The sequence below is a fragment of the Schistocerca serialis genome, chromosome 2 (genome assembly GCF_023864345.2).
Source record: "Schistocerca serialis cubense isolate TAMUIC-IGC-003099 chromosome 2, iqSchSeri2.2, whole genome shotgun sequence".
Taxonomy (NCBI): Eukaryota; Metazoa; Arthropoda; class Insecta; order Orthoptera; family Acrididae; genus Schistocerca; species Schistocerca serialis.
In genome coordinates this window covers 587,293,614-587,315,161 of record NC_064639.1, presented here as the reverse complement: position 1 = coordinate 587,315,161, position 21,548 = coordinate 587,293,614, and the positions used below count along the sequence as shown (strand labels likewise).

The 21,548-nt window shown below is 39.1% G+C and overlaps 2 protein-coding genes and 1 pseudogene across 4 annotated transcripts in view; 2 read left to right on the top strand and 1 right to left on the bottom strand.

The window, feature by feature from the left end:
• Positions 1-11,377, top strand: part of LOC126457610 (trypsin-1-like) — a 74,947-nt gene extending 63,570 nt beyond the window's left edge. For all 3 annotated transcript variants that reach the window (XM_050094062.1, XM_050094063.1, XM_050094061.1), the window contains 2 exons: positions 10,638-10,781; positions 11,103-11,377. In XM_050094062.1, coding sequence (XP_049950019.1) covers positions 10,638-10,781; positions 11,103-11,249 — 291 coding nt within the window. In that variant the 3' untranslated portion in view covers positions 11,250-11,377. The remainder of the gene's footprint in view (positions 1-10,637; positions 10,782-11,102) is intronic.
• Positions 11,378-15,019: 3,642 nt separating this feature from the next.
• Positions 15,020-15,137, bottom strand: LOC126459012 (5S ribosomal RNA; annotated as a pseudogene).
• Positions 15,138-18,673: 3,536 nt separating this feature from the next.
• The window catches only part of LOC126457609 (glyoxylate reductase/hydroxypyruvate reductase-like), a 95,156-nt gene continuing 92,281 nt past the window's right edge, over positions 18,674-21,548 (top strand). The window contains exon 1 of the mRNA XM_050094060.1: positions 18,674-18,887. Within this exon, the coding sequence (XP_049950017.1) occupies positions 18,817-18,887 (71 nt within the window). The 5' untranslated portion in view covers positions 18,674-18,816. The remainder of the gene's footprint in view (positions 18,888-21,548) is intronic.

The following is a 21,548-nucleotide window of genomic DNA, read 5'->3' as shown; positions in this document are numbered from 1 at the left end:
AAAGTCACCACAGACTATTAACTGCTTGCTGTTGTATGACAGAGAGCAAAGTAAGGAATTCAAAATTTCCCAGTAGGGATTTATATACAGTTACAATTAAAAGTGAACTATTTTAGTATTAATTCACAAGCACGAACTTCCATGTGCTGATCACTACAAAATCTACTTGTCTCAATGTTTCCGAACTTGTGTTCTGTCTTAATATATGTAACAACTCATCTTTTGTGACAGTAGTTCTGTATTGCTATTTTCAGTGAAAGTGAAGAAGAATTGCAGGATCCATTGAATGGAATAAACAGTCTAATGAGTACAGAATGTAGATTGCAAATAAATCAAAGAAAGACAAAAGTAATGACAAGCAGCAGAAATGAGAATAATGAGAAACTTAACATCAAAATTGGTGATAACAAAGTAGATAAAGTTAGGAAATTCTGCTATCTAGGCAGCAAAATATGATGGACAGTGCAAAATATGACTGACAGAGAGCAATTAGGATATAAAAATCAGACTGGCATAGGCAAAAAGGGCATTCTTGGCCAGGAGAAGTGTATTAGTACCAAACATAGACCTTAACTTAGGTCTCTAGAAGAGTGTAGCATTCCAAAGGATTGGAAAAGGGTACAGGTCAGCCCTGTTTTCAAGAAGGGATGTCGAACAGATGTGCAGAACTATAGACCTATACCTCTAATGTTGATCAGTTGTAGAATTTTGGAACACGTATTATGTTTGAGTATAATGACTTTTCTGGAGACTAGAAATCTACTCTGTAGGAATCAGCATCGGTTGGAAAAATTCGATCGTGTGAAACCCAGCTCACGCTATTCATCCGCGAGACTCAGAGGGCCATAGACACAGGTTCCCAGGTAGATGCCCTGTTTCTTGACTTCCGCAAGGTGTTCGATGCAGTTCCCCACAGTCATTTAATGAATAAAGTAAGAGCATATGGACTATTAGACCAATTGTGTGATTGGATTGAAGAGTTCCTAGATGACAGAACACAGCATGTCATTCTCAATGAAGAGAAGTCTTCCAAAGCAAGAGTGATTTCGGGTGTGCCACAGGGGAGTGTCGTAGGACCGTTGCTATTCATAATATACATAAATGACCTTGTGGATAATATCAGAAGTTCACTGAGGCTTTTTGCGGATGATGCTGTAGTATATCGAGAGGTTGTAACAATGGAAAATTGTTCTGAAGTGCAGGAGGATCTGAAACAAATTGACGCATGGTGCAGGGAATGGCAATTGAATCTCAATGTTGACAAGTTTAATGTGCTGCGAATACATAGAAAGAAAGATCCTTTATCATTCAGCTACTATATAGCAGTTAATTCCATAAATTGTCTGGGAGCAGGCATTAGGAATAATTTAAAATGGAATGATCATATAAAATTGATCGTCGATAAAGCAGATGCCAGACTGAGACACATTGGAAGAATCCTAAGGAAATGCAATCCGGAAACACTTGTTTGCCCACTTGCTCACCAGTGTGGGATCCGTACCAGATAGGGTTGATAGAAGAGATAGAGAAGATCCAATGGAGAGCAGCGCGCTTCATTATAGGATCATTTAGTAATCGCGAAAGTGTTACGGAGATGATGGATAAACTCCAGTGGAAGACTCTGCAGGAGAGATGCTCAGTAGCTCAGTAAGGGCTTTTGTTGAAGTTTCGAGAACTTACCTTCACTGAGGAGTCAAGCGGGATATTGCTCCCTCTTATGTACATCTCGCGAAGAGACCACGAGGATAAAATCAGAGAGATTAGAGCCCACACAGAGGCATAACGACAATCTTTCTTTCCACGAACAATACGAGACTGGAATAGAAGGGAGAACCAATAGAGGTACTCAAAGCACCATCTGCCACACACTGTCGGCTGACTTGCGGAGTATGGATGTAGATGTTAACTTGATGACGAAATTCCTGAGAATGTGCTTTTGGAGCTCAGCATTGTATGATAGTAGAACCTGGACTGTGTTAAAACGGGAATGGAAGAGACTCGAAGCATTTGAGATGTGGTGCTACAGTAGAATGTTGAAAATTATATGGGCTGATAAGTAAGGTGTGAGGAGGTTTTCTGCAGAATTGGTGAGGAAAGGAATATATGGGAAACACTGACAAGAAGAAGGAACAAGATGATAGGACATGCATTAAGACATCAGGGAATAACTTTTGTGGTACTAGAGGGAGCTGTGGAGAGTAAAACCTATAGACGAAGAGACAGATTGGAATAAATCCAGCAAATAATTGAGGACATAAGTTGCGAGGCACGGGATGTCTATCTTTCCAAAGTGCTCCAAATTTTCCAAAAAGGCAAGCAGTTTTCTACCTTACTACTCAATCCTCTAATATTTTGATGAAAGAAGCTAACCTTAGTTTTATGTGCATTCTTAAGCATTTTATGAGCTCTTCTGTTATTTTGATTTCTTTCAAAACTGGGTACCTGAATCCTGATTCTAAACTACTAAGGTACCTCTCTGATACCAGTAATCACAGCATACTTTCCCCAGCAGGAGCCTGTTCAAGGAGGTAACCTTACCTTGAGCTCAATCACCATAAAGGAAACACCAACTGATCTAGAATGAGCTTCCATGCTTTCAAGCAGACTGTCTGACTGAACTGTTGTCAAGGTCCCTACATCTGTTGTTGTTGTTGTTGTGGTCTTCAGTCCTGAGACTGGTTTGATGCAGCTCTCCATGCTACTCTATCCTGTGCAAGCTTTTTCATCTCCCAGTACCTACTGCAACCTACATCCTTCTGAATCTGCTTAGTGTATTCATCTCTTGGTCTCCCTCTACGATTTTTACCCTCCACGCTGCCCTCCAGTACTAAATTGGTGATCCCTTGATGCCTCAGAACATGTCCTACCAACCGATCCCTTCTTCTGGTCAAGTTGTGCCACAAACTTCTCTTCTCCCCAATCCTATTCAATACTTCCTCATTAGTTATGTGATCTACCCATCTAATCTTCAGCATTCTTCTGTAGCACCACATTTCGAAAGCTTCTATTCTCTTCTTGTCCAAACTATTTATCGTCCATGTTTCACTTCCATACATGGCTACACTCCATACGAATACTTTCAGAAATGACTTCCTGACACTTAAATCAATACTGGATGTTAACAAATTTCTCTTCTTCAGAAACGCTTTCCTTGCCATTGCCAGCCTACATTTTATATCCTCTCTACTTCGACCATCATCAGTTATTTTGCTCCCCAAATAGCAAAACTCCTTTACTACTTTAAGTGCCTCATTTCCTAATCTAATTCCCTCAGCATCACCCGACTTAATTAGACTACATTCCATTATCCTTGTTTTGCTTTTGTTGATGTTCATCTTATATCCTCCTTTCAAGACACTGTCCATTCCATTCAACTGCTCTTCCAAGTCCTTTGCTGTCTCTGACAGAATTACAATGTCATCGGCGAACCTCAAACTTTTTATTTCTTCTCCATGAATTTTAATACCTACTCCGAATTTTTCTTTTGTTTCCTTTACTGCTTGCTCAATATACAGATTGAACAACATCGGGGAGAGGCTACAACCCTGTCTTACTCCCTTCCCAACCACTGCTTCCCTTTCATGTCCCTCGACTCTTATAACTGCCATCTGGTTTCTGTACAAATTGTAAATAGCCTTTCGCTCCCTGTATTTTACCCCTGCCACCTTTAGAATTTGAAAGAGAGTATTCCAGTCAACATTGTCAAAAGCTTTCTCTAAGTCTACAAATGCTAGAAACGTAGGTTTGCCTTTCCTTAATCTTTCTTCTAAGATAAGTCGTAAGGTCAGTATTGCCTCACGTGTTCCAGTGTTTCTACGGAATCCAAACTGATCTTCCCCGAGGTTGGCTTCTACCAGTTTTTCCATTCGTCTGTAAAGAATTCGTGTTAGTATTTTGCAGCTGTGACTTATTAAGCTGATAGTTCAGTAATTTTCACATCTGTCAACACCTGCTTTCTTTGGGATTGGAATTATTATATTCTTCTTGAAGTCTGAGGGTATTTCGCCTGTTTCATACATCTTGCTCACCAGATGGTAGAGTTTTGTCAGGACTGGCTCTCCCACGGCTGTCAGTAGTTCCAATGGAATATTGTCTACTCTGGGGGCCTTGTTTCGACTCAGGTCTTTCAGTGCCCTGTCAAACTCTTCACGCAGTATCATATCTCCCATTTCATCTTCATCTACATCCTCTTCCATTTCCATAATATTGTTCTCAAGTACATCACCCTTGTATAGACCCTCTATATACTCCTTCCACCTTTCTGCTTTCCCTTCTTTGCTTAGAACTGGGTTTCCATCTGAGCTCTTGATATTCATACAAGTGGTTCTCTTCTCTCCAAAGGTCTCTTTAATTTTCCTGTAGGCGGTATCTATCTTACCCCTAGTGAGATAGGCCTCTACATCCTTACATTTGTCCTCTAGCCATCCCTGCTTAGCCATTTTGCACTTCCTGTCGATCTCATTTTTGAGACGTTTGTATTCCTTTTTGCCTGTTTCACTTACTGCATTTTTATATGTTCTCCTTTCATCAATTAAATTCAATATTTCTTCTGTTACCCAAGGATTTCTACTAGCCCTCGTCTTTTTACCTACTTGATCCTCTGCTGCCTTCACTACTTCATCCCTCAAAGCTACCCATTCTTCTTCTACTGTATTTCTTTCCCCCATTCCTGTCAATTGCTCCCTTATGCTCTCCCTGAATCTCTGTACAACCTCTGGTTCTTTTAGTTTATCCAGGTCCCATCTCTTTAAATTCCCACCTTTTTGCAGTTTCTTCAGTTTTAATCTACAGGTCATAGCCAATAGATTGTGGTCAGAGTCCACATCTGCCCCTGGAAATGTCTTACAATTTAAAACCTGGTTCCTAAATCTCTGTCTTACCATTATATAATCTATCTGATACCTTTTAGTATCTCCAGGGTTCTTCCATGTATACAACCTTCTTTCATGATTCTTAAACCAAGTGTTAGTTATGATTATGTTGTGCTCTGTGCAAAATTCTACAAGGCGGCTTCCTCTTTCATTTCTGTCCCCCAATCCATATTCACCTACTACGTTTCCTTCTCTCCCTTTTCCTACACTCGAATTCCAGTCACCCATGACTATTAAATTTTCGTCTCCCTTCACAATCTGAATAATTTCTTTTATTTCATCATACATTTCTTCAATTTCTTCGTCATCTGCAGAGCTAGTTGGCATATAAACTTGTACTACTGTAGTAGGTGTGGGCTTCGTATCTATCTTGGCAACAATAATGCGTTCACTATGATGTTTGTAGTAGCTTACCCGCACTCCTATTTTCCTATTCATTATTAAACCTACTCCTGCATTACCCCTATTTGATTTTGTGTTTATAACCCTGTTGTCACCTGACCACAAGTCTTGTTCCTCCTGCCACCGAACTTCACTAATTCCCACTATATCTAACTTCAACCTATCCATTTCCCTTTTTAAATTTTCTAACCTACCTGCCCGATTAAGGGATCTGACATTCCACGCTCCGATCCGTAGAACGCCAGTTTTCTTTCTCCTGATAACGACATCCTCTTGAGTAGTCCCCGCCCGGAGATCCGAATGGGGGACTATTTTACCTCCGGAATATTTTACCCAAGATGACGCCATCATCATTTAATCATACAGTAAAGCTGCATGCCCTCGGGAAAAATTACGGCTGTAGTTTCCCCTTGCTTTCAGCCGTTCGCAGTACCAGCACAGCAAGGCCGTTTTGGTTATTGTTACAAGGCCAGATCAGTCAATCATCCAGACTGTTGCCCTTGCAACTACTGAAAAGGCTGCTGCCCCCCTTCAGGAACCACACGTTTGTCTGGCCTCTCAACAGATACCCCTCCGTTGTGGTTGCACCTACGGTACGGCTATCTGTATCGCTGAGGCACGCAAGCCTCCCCACCAACGGCAAGGTCCATGGTTCATGGGGGGGACACAGCTACATCTATACTCTGAAAACCACTATGAAGTACATAACACAGCTGTAATATTGCCAGATTTGTGTAACAGATATGATTGAAGTTACATCAGGTTAGTGAGTTAAGCAGTCAGTCAGTTGGTTCCACATGGTGAGTTGTTACACAAGTACAAAACATCGTCCTGGAAGAATCAGCATTCATTTAAGTTGTACTGTAGACATGTGTTTTACAGCACTGTGACTAGGATATGCAGAGTTTGGCACTTTTCTTTGCAAGATGGTCCTGTGATGACAATATGATTGAGTTAATTTGTAGAGATATGAATAAGCTCCATGAGATTCTCAAGGAATCACTGAAATATAGGAGAGGCATTGGAATGGTTATCATTCATAGTGGCATGGGCCAAATGTGATGTTGCTAATAAGGAATTGTTAGTGCACATCCTCTATGGGCAATTGTAGATAAACACCTGTCAAAACAAGAATCAAAATGACGTCTTCCAGTCAAACCTGCATTTATTCCAAAACCAATGATCATGCAAAACTTGCCGGCCACGGTGGTCTCGCGGTTCTGGGCGCGCAGTCCGGAACCGTGCGACTGCTACGGTCACAGGTTCGAATGCTGCCTCGGGCATGGATGTGTGTGATGTCCTTAGGTTAGTTAGGTTTAAGTAGTTCTAAGTTCTAGGGGACTGATGACCACAGCAGTTGAGTCCCATAGTGCTCAGAGCCATTTTGCAAAACTTAACTTGCAAATTCCTCATGTGAAATCCTGAAAGCCATGGATCAAAGCAATTAGGTATGTGCAGCGCTTCTTAACTTCTGAAATGTGTTTGACTAGGTATCGTAACATTTTTTAACAAAAATACGATTGTGTGGGGAATCAAACAAAATTTGTGACTGAACTGGAAATTTATTGATAAGGAAGATGCAGCATGTTACAGGAGACCCTTCTTTAGCTGAATTTCAAAGGACCAAAAAATAGCCAGTTCAGTTTAATGACGTTTGAATTAATGGGGTTTTAAGTAAAAATACACAACTGTTGAGTTCTCTAATGAAGCACTCAGTTTCATGGCCTTTAAGAGAAAATGAAAATGACTATGATGTATATGTACAATAGTACTTCTGGCATTTGTTTCATTGGGAAAGAGTACGTACATATTGTCAAATGTATGCTATTTTTCAAATAATACATTGCATACATATTGTGGACCAATATTGTACCCAATGTATCAGTGTGTCAAGTAATGCACAAACAGTAATCTGAGGAAACACTTTAATGTTTGTTCTTTAACACATTTAGTTATAATCAGCATACATGTTTTAGTTTACAACAATAAATCTTATCAATTACACATTTTACATCTTTATGCTAGCATGAAAAAAAAAAAAAACATTAATTGTTGTTTGTCGGACGGTTGGTCATAATTTTATGGCCCTCTGAAGATACCATACCTGGAGCAGCCAGAAATACCATGGAGACATCGGAAGTGGCAGCAATTCTTTTGAGAACAGCAACTGTAGCTACAGCTTCAGACCATGTGGTGGTGTCATATCTTCATGTCACTCCTCAGAAGATAACAGTAAAGCATTAGTGCAGTGGGAGTGTCATATCTTCACGTTCCTCCTCAGAATGACAGTACAGCATTTTTTTATTCCTCTTGTGTGTCATCAGCTGAACTGATGACTGGTTCTTCAGCACTACAGATTTTGTTGTCTGGCTGTGTCCATTCTTCCATATTGACAGAATTAGAGGGCACCAACCTGGTGTAAGCCTGTAGAAGAGGAGCATCAGAATCCAAAGTTGTATCCACATTACAAGTATGTTTATATGTTGGATCGTCAATTTCTTCTTTAATTTCAGTGTCGTTGTCAGTTTCTCTCCACGCCTTCTTAAAACAGCTAGTAATGGGGTGTTTTGTAGCTTCATTGCTGACAGCAAAACATTGTCAATAGCTTGCAGTATGTTCCAATATAGAAATGTTCCTTGTAATTCAATTGCACTGATAGCAGCTTTAACAAGTCAGCTTCTGTAACTAAATTTCATTGAGGCAATTAGTTCTCGATCCTTGGCTGCAGATGGCTTGTAGTGTTAACTGGTAAAAAGACAACTTTGTTTGGAAGCTCCAGATCATGGAACTGATGTGCTGAGAAGTGGTTGAAAGTTAGCAAAATATTTCTCTTCCTTGAAGCCATTCATTGTTGAACCAGTTATCGAAGATAGATTTGGTCATCCAAGCTTTATTGTTATTCTTATAGGGCACAGCAGATTGAATAGCTTGACATTTTTAAAACAATGCGGATTTTGTATTTTCCAATCACTAATGGTTTGAGCTTCTCAGAACCATCTGAATTACAACAAAATATCACTGTCAGTCTGTCCTTTCTCTGTTTTCCTGCATGACACATTTTGCCCTTGACATGCAGTATTTTTCAGGCATCAAATTACAGAAAGCACTGGCTTCATCCACAGTAAATAGTAAACACATCTCTTGGGCGATACAAATGAGAGAGCTTGGACTGATATTCCTGTGCCCACTCACTGGCATCTTCCTGATTTCTTCTATGTGCCTCTTCACAGACATTGATTTTATGCATTTTCTGAAAATGCCATTGCCAGCCCTCAGCGTGAACATAATATGGAATGACCACATAACATCAGTTGTGGATAATGTTGGTGGCAGACTTTTTTTCATTGACAGGATACTGGGAAAATGCAGTCAGCTTACAAAAGAGACTGCTTACAAATCACTTGCACATCCCACCTCAGGCTATGACTCGAATGTGTTTGACGCATACTGAGTAGGAATTACAGGGGGTATTACATGTATACAAAGAACTGCTGCAGGAATGGTCACAGGTTTGTTAGAGCCAAGAGATAGAGACATTGAAATGCTGAAAAACCAGAACTGACAGTCCCCTGGAGGCGGACAGCTACTATCCCACAAGAGCCTAGTTAAAAAGTTTCAAGAACCAGTTTTAAATGAAGACTGTAGAAATATACTTCAGAACTCTGTGTATTGCTTCTGAAGGGACTGCAAAGACAAGATTAGACTAATTACAGCATGCACAGAGGCAATTAAGCAGCCATTCTTCCTTTACTCCACATATGATTGGAAAGGGGAAGGAACCTTAATATGTGGTACAATGCTGCCAGGTGCTTCACAGTGGTTTGCAGAATATGTATGTAGATGTGATTGCAGACAGCTAACAGCAATCCATATGGTTTGCATAAACCAATTTGGTTTTTGTGGCACTGGCTGTTTGCTCTGGTGTTTCTGACATTGATGGGGCACGGCTGATTTTAAGGTGTCTGTGACTCCATTCTCTTAGTTGGGCATAAATTACATATAAGTGAATACAGCTGTACAAAATACAGTCACTGCATAGTTGTGGATGGTGGATACATGATCACTCCAGAGGGACAACCAGAGAAATCTGTGTCAATGGCAAATAATACAACACCAGTGAAGTACTATCAAGACAAAGTGCTGCACAGTCATAGATATAGTCTGTGAGCAGCTATCACAGGCAAAATGAAGCATGTTGAAATGATGGCAGTCACAGTAAACATATAGTTTAAGCAGTGCAAACTCATTTGTTTCAGTATGGTAACTACGGAAGTAGCTTACTGGAGCTGACACTAAAATTGTCAATGACAAGGGCTGGAATTAGGTGCTATTTGTGCTGACTGTGTGGAGGCTTGGTGTACACAGCCAGTCTATGCCATCTCCAAATCACTAACTCGAAAGGAAATAAGAGGTGGGCAAAAGTGCTGCCATGACATTGCTGTGCCAGTAGACTTCACAGACAACAATGCATGACACTGCGGTTCATCAAAATGTGAAGAAAAAAACCCTTAGTGTGGCGAGCATAGAGTCAGCTCTCCTATCACCATTTATTGTTTGTCTGGTTAATTATAGGTATGACTTTGAATGTACACATAATTTTTAAGGTATCGTTAAGAGATGTATTGATCGAATTCTAGGCTTTATTAGAAGGTTCGTTGTCTGGGGCTAGTTGAACAACATGTTTGATGAAGAACTCTGCTTAAGATAATTTTAAGTAGAGAACTAAATATGCTGTAATTTTCTGGTAGAACCTAACTAATTAAGGACTACGCATTGAACAGCGCAAAACACACACACACACACACACACACACACACACACACACACACACACACACACACACACACACACACTTGCTTGACAAATGATTTAGACTAGCTGCTTATGTCACTGATAAGAATCTAAGCTAGCAGCTATAGTGTGGCTTCTCTGAAAGTAGTATAATTGAAGAGGCTTACAAATTTCCTTGAAAACACACCTACTAGATTCAATGAGTTGTGTTAGTAATCTACTCATTAAATGGTAGGAATGCTGCAAGGTGATGGAGGGCATAATGTCCACAAAGCCTACAGTTCTTTGAAAGGAAGTGTTCTATTTCTAAGTTATTCTATAACCAACTGACTTTTTCTCCTATATTGATTTAGATCCCAACATTATCAAAATGTCACAATATTAACTTAATTAGAAAAGACCATATAACTTTGTACTTGGATATAGTTGTTCCTTTTTTATATTGTCACATATAACACTGCTATGGAATTTTGTCTTCGATGAAACAAAATATGAGCCTATGAAGTACCAACATAATTTTAAGAAGTGCTTTATTATGTCAGTGCCATGCATAATAGTTATGTGATATTGCAGGAGGGTTCCCGGAGTGGCTCCAAATTTCTGCAGCAAGCAAAACTGTATATACTTCCTAGAAATGAGTGTTTAAAAACATATCCACAGTTCACAAAGACAATGTTATGTGCAGGAGATCGCAGTGGAGGACATGACTCCTGTCAGGTACCATTCATCATAGATTTTTATTACTTTAAATAGCTTTTACAATTTATATACACACCAATAAAAAGGTTTAAGACTTCAGTTGTTGACATTTACTCTTATGAAAATTGTTTGATGGCTTCTTTTTCATACATCTGTACTGAGTCTGGTGTACTATAATAAAAACATTTTTTTCTATAGAGTGTTCCATTTTTAAACTATGTGGAACAAATTAATAATTGTGAATAGAATCATTGTTTACAAATGCAAGGAAACTCATATTTTCCCTCTTGACTTTCAATAATGTTCTTAGTCAACAAATAATGAGTGTTTCTATTTTAGGGAGATTCTGGTGGGCCACTGACAGTAAACGGCACCTTGGTTGGACTTGTTTCTTTTGGGCGAGGATGTGGCAGACCAGGGATCCCTGGTGTTTATTCAAATGTTGCATCCCTGCGAAACTGGATTGGCAAAAATACAGGACTTTAAAACATTATAATGCCATGTTTTTCAGTAATATAATAATATTTACACAATATATCAGCTTCTTATGGTGGTTACTGTAATTATGAGGGGATAATAGTTTTTCCAACAGATGCTAAAATGTCTCTGTAATTTGTTACCACTTACATTAGAGATCCAGTCTTAATGACTTTGTCTTTTAAAGAAAAAAATATATATTTATAAAATCTCTATGTTATAGCCTATTTGTGCAACTGATAACTTACTTCAAAACTAGTAAAAAGAAAAGATGAACGAGTATAGTTGTAACCATTAGGGTTGTTGCAGCCTTCACTCCAAAAACTGGTCAGATGTATATATTCATTTATCTTCTGCAAGGTTCTTCACCTTTGTGTAACTATTACAAATTACTTCCCTTTCAACCTGTTTACAGTAGTCAAGCCTTGATCTGCATCTAAAATTTTTGCACCTATACTTCCCTCCCTAACCAACTGACTATTCATTGATGTATTACGATGTGCCCTCTCAACTAATCCCTTCTTTTAGTAAGGTTGTGGCTTGGTTCTATTTCCTCCTGAATTTGGTTCAGTACCTCTTCATTAGCTACTCAATCTAGCTAGCTAATCTTATCGTCTTTACTACTTGTCATCCACATTTCACTTCTAAATACAGCTACATTCCAGAAAAATGCTTTCAGAAAATACTTCCTAACATTTAAATTTATATTACATGTTAACAATTTTCTCTTTTGAAGAAACAATTTTCTTGCAAGTGCCTGTCTGCATTTTATACCCTCTCTATTTCAGCTATCATCAGTTATCTTGCAGTCCAAATAACAAAACTCTTCAACTTTTAGTCTCTGATTTCCTAACCTAATTTCCTTATCATCATTTTGACTTTATTTTTCTAGTCTGTCACCCTTGTTTTACTTTTGTTCATGTTCAACTCACACTATCATTCTGTTCCACTGCCCTTTCAAGTCCTTTTCCATTTCTGGCAGAATTACACTGTCATTTGCAAATGTTTAACTTTATATTTCTTCTACCTGGAGTTTAATCCTATACCAAATTGCTTCTCAGTTTCTTTTACTGTTTACGCAGTGTACAGTCTGAATAACATATGGAATAGAGTACAACCCTGTCACAGTCCCTTCTCAACATATGCCTCCCCATCATGTCCTCTGACTCTCATAACTGCAGTCTAATTTCTATAAAAGTTTTAGATTACCCTTCACTCTATATTTCAGCCCTGTTAACTTCACAATTCCAAAGACTACATTATGTCAACACTGACAAAAGTTTCCCCATAATCCACAAATTGTATAAATGTAGGTTTGCCTTTCTTTATTTTATAATCCAGGATAAGTTGTAGGATTAGCATTGCTTCATGTTATCTAACATTTATACGAAACCATTGCCTAAAGTGTTCCAACGTTTCACCAGAATCCTAACTGATCTCCTCTGAGATCAACTTCTACCAGTTTCCATTCTTCTGTAAGTAACTTGTGTTAGTATTTTGCAACTACGACTTTTTTGATAATACACCAGTCAGCACCTGCCTCCTTTGGAATTGGGCATATTAGAATATTCTTGAAGTCTTCCTCATAATTTTGTACACCAGATGGAACAGTTTTGTCATGGTTGGTTCTCCCAAGGATCTCAGCAACCCAGAGGGAACATTCCTACTCCAAGTACCTTATTTCACCTTAAGTCTTTCAGAGCTCTGTCAGATTCTTCACTCTATGTGACGTCTCCCATCTCATCTTCATCTACTTCCCCTTCCTTTTCCATACTACTATCTTTCAGTCTGTTTCTTTTGCATGGCACTTCTATATATTCCTTCCACCTTTCATCATTCCCTTTTGTGCTCAGTACTTGATAACCTCTGAGCTTTTGGTATTCATACTGATGCTTATCTCTTTTCTAATGGTTTGTTTGTATAGCTTTTCACTTGTCCTATAGGGCATTTAGCCATTTCTGCTTAGTTATTTTGCACTTTCTGTCAGGTTGTTTTTAGATGGGCATTTCCTTTTGTAAAATTCAGTTTCTGCATTTTTTTCTCTTTAATCAGCTATTCAATTTATCCTTTGTAATCCAATGATGTGTCCCATTCATCTTGTATAGTATTTCTTTCCCTTGTTCAGCCAGTTGGTACTTAATGCTACCTTTGAAACTCTTTACACCCTTGTAGCTTCAAAGTTATCCAGGTCCAATTTTCTTAATTTCCTACCTCCCTGTAATTCCATCAGTGTTAATCTGTAACCAATAATTTACTGCCACAGTCCATGTCTGCTCTGGAAATGTTTTGCAGTCTAAAATCTTGTTTCTAAAACTGTGTCTTAACATGATAAAATCTAACTGAACCCTTCCAATATCTCCATGTGACAAACCGTGCCACGTTATCTTCTTTAAAGCTGACCACATTTCCTTAGTGAAGTTGTGAACTGGTGAGGCTCGGGGAGGTATTGTAGTTCATCTGCACATTCATGGAGCACCAAATGAGCATCTAGGAGTCTGAAGTGTGGCATTGTCACCTTGGAAGATGGTCGTCATGTTAAGAAACAATATATCTATCACAGGATATGGTCCTGTGATGCTTATGAAATTTTTGGGGTGGCCCTTCCTTGGAGAATACTGACAGCACCCACAGAAATTCAGGGAACTTTTGCCTTTATCACCTTAGTGTCACCGTGATGTTTGTCTGGTAGAAGAAGGCAATAACGGCGTAAGTTTATATGTATATATGCAGCACACACAAAGCAGATCTTAGGTCAGAAAGAGGTGAAGATAGATTCATAGGGGTCTTTTATTCTTTTCCTGACATAAAAAAAATTATGTTGCATGGTCTCTGTGCCAAATGTTGCATGCTGATGTGTTCCTAGCTGATCAGTGATGTCCACATTACTATGAAACTTCTGACTATGCAGCTTGTGGAATAGTGTGATTGCATAACATGCTGCACTTATCAGTCAGACAAATATGTAATACACAACATATTTTGTTGCAGAGAACCTTGCTTCACTGCAAGGTATGCATAACTACTGTTACCTCACAAAGATGATGTGCTGCAGATACATGTGGTCTTCTGGCCCCTTCTCACCCTGTTGCTTTTCAGCCACCATACGTTCCTTATTCTGCCTTTTTTCCCATCCCAACTCTACCTTGATTGGTACTCTACCCCTTGACATTCCTTCTCCCTTCTTTATCCACATGCAGTATATCTCCCCCTCCCACCTTCTTTTCCCTTGGATCTTCTCCACTTAACTCTCTTCTCACTTAATCACTGGTTTCCCAACACAACTTGACCCTTCCTCTCTCCACCCCACATAACTCCATTCCCCATTCTCACCTTACTGAGTTTTATTTTACTCTACTTCACTTTTAATTTTTTTTCAACACTGTTTATTTTCTGTCAGTTTCAATGTTGTACTCGTATTATCCTTGTTTGCCTGTAATATCTTATCCCACAAATGACATTCCCTTCATCTTCACTTTCGTGTACCCAGCTCTCATTGCCTATCTACCCACATTTTTCTTTCCCACTTGCCTTCAAGAAGAAACATACAGTTTCACAAGCTGAACGAATGTAGGAAAAAAGCACTCCGACTTCAGGCCACGAGTGGCCTACCGGGATCATCCGACTGCCATGTCATCCTCAGAGGAGGATGTGGATAGGAGGGGCGTGGGGTCAGCACACCGCTCTCCTGGTCGTTATGATGGTATTCCTGACTGAAGCCACTACTATTCGGTCGAGTAGCTCCTCAATTGGCATCAAAAGGCTGAGTGCACCCATAAAAATGGCAACAGCACATGGCGGCCTGGATGGTCACCCATCCAAGTGCTGACCACGTCCGACAGTGCTTAACTTCGATGATCGCACGGGAACTGGTGTATCCACTGTGGCAAGGCCGTTGCGAACGAATGTAGGAAATATTTTCATCAGGTTGCCTTTTACTTAAAATGATTTATATGAGCTACAGTCTTCTTATCCACACATATTCAACAACAAGCGGTTTTTCACAGGTAACAATCAGTAGAGTTTGCATACATAATTGGTGCATGAGCTCTAAGCTTTCTGCCTTTCTTCTAACAGCTAAAGTCACAGCCGTTACTTCAGTACACTCAAATTCTAGAGAAATTGTTACCGAGAAAACAAACTACATAAATGTGCTTCACTACTGATTTTCAGGTTCATATCTTCAAGAATAAGTGCAGGATGAAGCATAAACAGCAACCTGGTCTTAAGTCACTGCAATGTTTCAAGCAAAAACCAATAACGAGAAAGTCAGTATTATACAACATGAAATTAAATTCTTTATTGTATGGATGAGTATTAAAGTACTGCAGATTAACTGACGTTACTCATATGCAAGATCATGTTACTTCTTATTTCATGTACTCATGAACCATTAATCTTCTTTACTATTTTCATAAAACAGAAACAAGAATAATGAAAGAGTGTTATTATCAGAGAGCAGCAGTGAATATAAGCTTACAAATTCTGCCTTATCCTTCAAAGCTATGAACAGTTTAGAGACATGTGAACAGTGATTTGCACTGCTGCCATGTTTATGGGCTTGGAGTCCATTTTCCGGGCAGACTGCAGTTAGTTCAAAAGGCAAAGCCGCGTGTTCATGGTTCAGGAATCAACAGCAGTTGTCCTGGATGGGTGCATAAATGAAGAACAAAATGATATTCATACACATTATTTGGAACAGGTTGTGTGTATATCAAAGAACTTAATACATTAGGGACCAACCAAATGAGGAAGTGCAGTTGTTAAGACACTGATCTCATGTTTGTGTCTTATTCATCTCATAACATACATTTTATACATCATCTGATCTATTGTACAGGAGACATGTCAGTTTTTGTCTTATGATATATTTGTACACAGTTATTTAAGTCTCTAACACTATTTTTACTAGCACAGTCCTATGTTTAACACAATAATATTATTAAATTGTTTTTCTTATGATGTACCAGTGCTTAGCGTATAAATTTCGCAGACATTATTGTATAAATACAGTATTACAGTAAACATTATGATAAAAATAGACACACTGTTCAAAGGATCATCTCATCATTCATAAATTCATCCTCTGATTAGTGCAATTTTTTCAATAGGAGACTGTATTCAGAAGGACGGAGTTCGTTCTGTTTGGCCATCCAGATTTAGGTTTTCCTAAACAAATTCAGGGAAATGCCAGGATGGTTCCTTCATCAAGACTCCAACTGATAACCTGTCCTATCCACATAAAAGCATACCGGTACTTACCAATCCTATGTGTATAACTATGCATATTTTGGAGCTATTTGTTTTCATTGCATTATAATTACATCATAATTGTGAGACAATCCCTGGAAGAATAAAAGAAATAAAATAAATGCACTGAGCTCTGAATAAGAATTGTGACACCTCTGCAAAGATTTCACTGGTGGCAGTTCTTCTGCAGTCCTTTGAAAGTAACTCAGCTGTAGGAGACTTTTATCATCAAACTTAATTCTAATTTTGTTGTTGTTGTTGTTTGTGTATGTGCTATACGTTTGGACTATTTCCCATCAGTGGAGATGGGAGATTTCAATTTTTTTGTATGTTACAAATTAGATGTATCCTTAGGTATTTGCTGTCTCTTGTATCTCATTTCACAGTTAGGAAACCAAAGCCTGCTTGAATTGTAATGCATTCTTTCATAGTCAAATTATAGTCCTTTTAGTTTTCTAGTGACTTATCATTGTAATTTAACTGATGGCTACAACACATATAGTGAGAAAGTAAGTCAGCTTGAAATAGCACAGCCTACGACTTCAAGTGTTCCTTGGTATTTATTTACTTATATCAGTTTAGATGTTTATGGATTTATTTTGTGTGTTTTGCTGTTGGGTAGCAACAAGGAAAATCCTAATATCGCTGTTTATCAATTCACCCTGAGTAGTGAGCAGTTGAAACCTGTTACTTCAAATTGTGCTTTGATGACTGGATGGTAAAACTGTGTGTTTGAGTGCAATAGCCATAAACTCTGCAGAAAGTAATGAAACAGACAGATCTGAAGAAAATGCACTTAGTTGAGCTTTTCAGACATGGTGCTCAGGTGCTTTGTCACAGATTCAATTAACCTCCTTTAGAATTTTTGCTTGTACACTAGTCCTCTGGCTGACGATGCATTTCTACAGAAAAATATCTCTTTCTGAACTCCATTTGAATATACATTACAATCTTTTTTTTCTTTTGATGTACTGTGTTTACTTCAACCTTAGCACTATTATATATCATTTTCAACCAATGAGTGAGGTAATGAACTCCAGTATCCCCGTATGCTTTCACCCATTTCTGTCTTCCTGTCAGCTATGTTAACATTGTCGTATCATCCAACACTTACTTCAAAAGAGTTAACTACAATGAATTATCATGAGCAAATATGTGCATATTTTCCTGTGGAATAGGTGAATAAGGATATGTTTTCTTTGTTTCTTGAGCTATTCATAACAGCACAAATGCCAAGATGATGATTACTCGTATGATTAATATCTAGTGTTGCAGCTTTTCAATGTCTAGTTGCCTTTACTTGTTCATGATTTTCAAATGGGTCAATTTACATACAACATTATCAACACTCCATCTTTCTCTCTTATGCAGCAAATGCCACGGTAGTGTGTGTATCACCTATCTTTTCTAACTCTTTGTGTAAAACATCTAGACAAAGATTAGTAGTCTAACCATTACAGTTGGATATCTTCTATCGTAATATCATTCAAGGTGTTCTGTGCATTATTCTCTACACAATACTGAGTGCGAATAGTGTTAAACAGAGTAGCAGTCATTACACTTCTTGCTCTTGCTAGAAACAGCCTCATTCATCCTGGGCAGGAGGGGGCTGTTCATTTTTTTAACCGTAATTAGTGTGTGCTTTGACATTTTATCTATTATGTCTAACATTAAAATATCGGTACGTACTGTAAATACTAAGGGTGTATTCTTATTTGCAAACAATGATTACTATTGGTAACGTACTGCAATTTATGACAGTTGGTTGCTTATAACGTTTTCATTCGTATTTGCTCGCCGCTGTGGATCTGTTATTAAGTAGATTAATATTTCTGTAATCTGCACTACGCTGTGTTGTAAAATGACTCGTATCATGTTTTAAATCATACATAAAATTACCGGTAAGGGGAACATTACTTCGGAAAACTCAACATCTCACTGCCAACAAAAAATGGCATCCAAATTTATTACATATAAAATGTGATAAATCGAAGGCAACCAAATTTATTGTACCGTATATAAAACGTGATAGATCGAACACCAATTTTTGCATCATGCTGGTTTCGCTCTGTAAGTTTTAATTTTAGAACCCTTGCACTCCAGATTTTGTTGCAGATTACGTTATCAGTTATCTCCTTATCTGTTACACACTTTCGTCCACATAGGCTGAAAGTAAGCGACAAACACGAACACAACACGCTGCTACTGAGGAACCATCTCGACTTACGCAGTAGACTGCGTTTGCCAATCTACGGGAGCTAAATACTGAGATCGTTGCGGCTATTAGAGCCGGTTTAGCTTTGCAACCAGTGACAGTTCTCCTGTCAGCATGTCTAAGCCACGAGTACTTGTGGCGCATTCGGATATTCCCAAGAAGGCAATTCAGCTGTTGCAAGGAAGGTACGTGGAGATAATTTTATTTAATCGTTTTTTTAACTGTGAATCGGAACAACTCAAGAACGATAACCGTACAAAAAATTATATAAAAATACGTTAAGTAACTATTCAGAATGTTGATTGCGTCTGTTGTCGTAGCACATTTAATAACTAATCTTTCGAGGTAACCGGCACATGTCGGAATCATGATTTCAACATTCCTTGGTTCATATAATCGTACTTTGAACTGACTAACACATGCAAAAACACTCATTTGAGTTACAGTCACGTGCATTCATAGTGCAAGGAAGCTGATGTTATATCGTTATATTATACATTCACAATGAGAAGTACAGTACAATAACGAAAACTAGTTCCTTCTTTGTCGTTATTGGGATATCATTACTATATTTCCATAATGCAGACCACATGAACAAGGCTTGTTGAAACATTCGTATTGTTTTCGTTATTAATATGCAATCCATCTGTACTTCATATTGTTGTACATTGGAAGTGCTGGCTTGAGATGTTTTGAATTGCGGCAGTACTGTTCTCGAGACACCTATCTCATTTTAGTATCTACAAAATTTAGATGATTAATCGCGCATTATGTAAGCATATACATTTGTCACTAAAATCGTAACATTCGATTATCTTTTGTAATTTCACACCCACGAATCAAGCAGAGGAATGTTTGTCTCCTCGTCGGCTGCACAAATTATAGTTTTCTTTTTAATGTGTGTCCACACGAAGCCTCTGCCGTTATGCGCAATCACAGACGCACGGGAACAAAAGGGCATGCACAAAAATTTGTGGAAAGAACGCACGTAAGCATGGACGTTCTCGTGTTGTCATGTTGCCACATAGCGCAAGCAGTTTCCACTTCGCTTGGGTGTTTGTGGTGCGTCTATTGCGACGAAGAAGTACCTAGATAACGGAGGGACCAGAAATACGAAGTGACAGTGATAAACTTGTCCTCACGAAGCCTTTTTTTCTGTTCAACTTTACGCTTGCGTGTAAATTTCCAACACCGCAACTATGCGTGCGCATTTGTGCATGCGTAATTTCCTGGAAAAGGAAGCCCTGCGCTAAAAGCGCATTTTCTTCCGCCTTCGGTAGGGAGCTTTGCGCTTTTTAGCAGACGACAGGCAGCTGGGGCCCGTGTGTGTTTCATTGTGTAGTGTGTTGAGTTTATGCTATGAAGCGATTTATGTGCAGTAATGTTTGTTGACTCCAAAGGAAGCACCTTTAAATTTATAAACGCTTACAGACAAAGTAAAGTCGTATGGAGTGCCGCTTCTAAAGATTATTTGAATAAAAATGTGAGACTTGGTGCCCTGAGCGTCAAGTATTGGAAATAAACACTCTGTTCATATTACTGTAAAGAATAAGATACAGCAAGTTTCGAAGTAGGAAACAGAGAAAAATAAGCCAGAAATTTATGAAAAGTCTGGGCGAGTGTTCATGCCATGGCGACTTACACCACAACACCTGTGGAGCCTGATGCGGTGTCGGCGGGGGGGGGGGGGGGGGGGGGGGGGGGGGACCGAGAGCAGGAGAGATGTTTTTTGAGATTTTTTTCTCGGTATGTGTTATAGATATCAATGTCAAATTTGGTCAAAATGTTTATTGATATTTACTCTACAAACTGGAATTTTTTCTACCGGAAATGTCGAAGAGCAAAGGTGGAAGTGCCGTCGGAACGAAACAAAATTTCGATGTAGACCTCCACGCGCGGTATGTCACAGGTCAGCCGGCTCGTCTGATATCAAAATTGAGCTGACGTTAGCGTTGTATATAAGATTCTTTAGCAGTTGTACCTCGCTAAAGTTATTTGGACCATAGGAAACAAAATGGCGGCCATTTGAAACAAAATAGGGTTTTTTCATCGATTTTTCGACTTCGTCGGCCAAGTAAAAATATTTATAGTTGATGGATCAGAATAAAAGTGGTACAACTCCTAGACAAGTTAGTTAGCTTCGTCGGAAACAAAGAATCATGCCAATCGGTTCAGTAGATTTGAAGTTACCATACCTCGCGATAAAAAAAAGTCGTTTCGAGAAAAACGCGTTTGAAGTTTTGAGTACATATAAATGTAATATTATGCAACTTACGTTCAATCTGCTATTCCGGATCCATAAACTAGTCCTTCCTCTGCCTCATAGAGGGCGTTCTGCTTGATCTGGGCCACCCTGCGCTGCTCCAGAGCCGCTCGTACGGCCAGTGACAAGCGGTTTTCGGCCGCTTGAATCCGGTGGTCGTCCGAATCTTGGCTAACTGCGTCGAATAGTCCCAGAGTGCCGGCGGGGTGGCTGTGCGGTTCTAGGCGCTACAGTCTGGAGCCTCGGGCATGGATGTGTGTGATGTCCTTAGGTTAGTTAGGTTTAATTAGTTCTAAGTTCTAGGCGACTGATGACCTCAGAACTTAAGTCGCATAGTGCTCAGAGCCATTTGAACCATTTGAAGTCCCATGGTGACGTCCATCGTTGTCATGGTCTTCAGAATTGCTGAATACTCTTCGTTGAAGCTGCTCACTGCCAGGAAAGTCACAGTCTCCGCACCAGAATGCAAATGCTTGGGACCTAACTGCCAAACACACGCGTTCAAACTTTCATTTGAATTTTGTGTGTTTCCTCCCAAGCACCGGTAAAATAACTCGTCCTCGGATGAATCGCTTTTTGAACT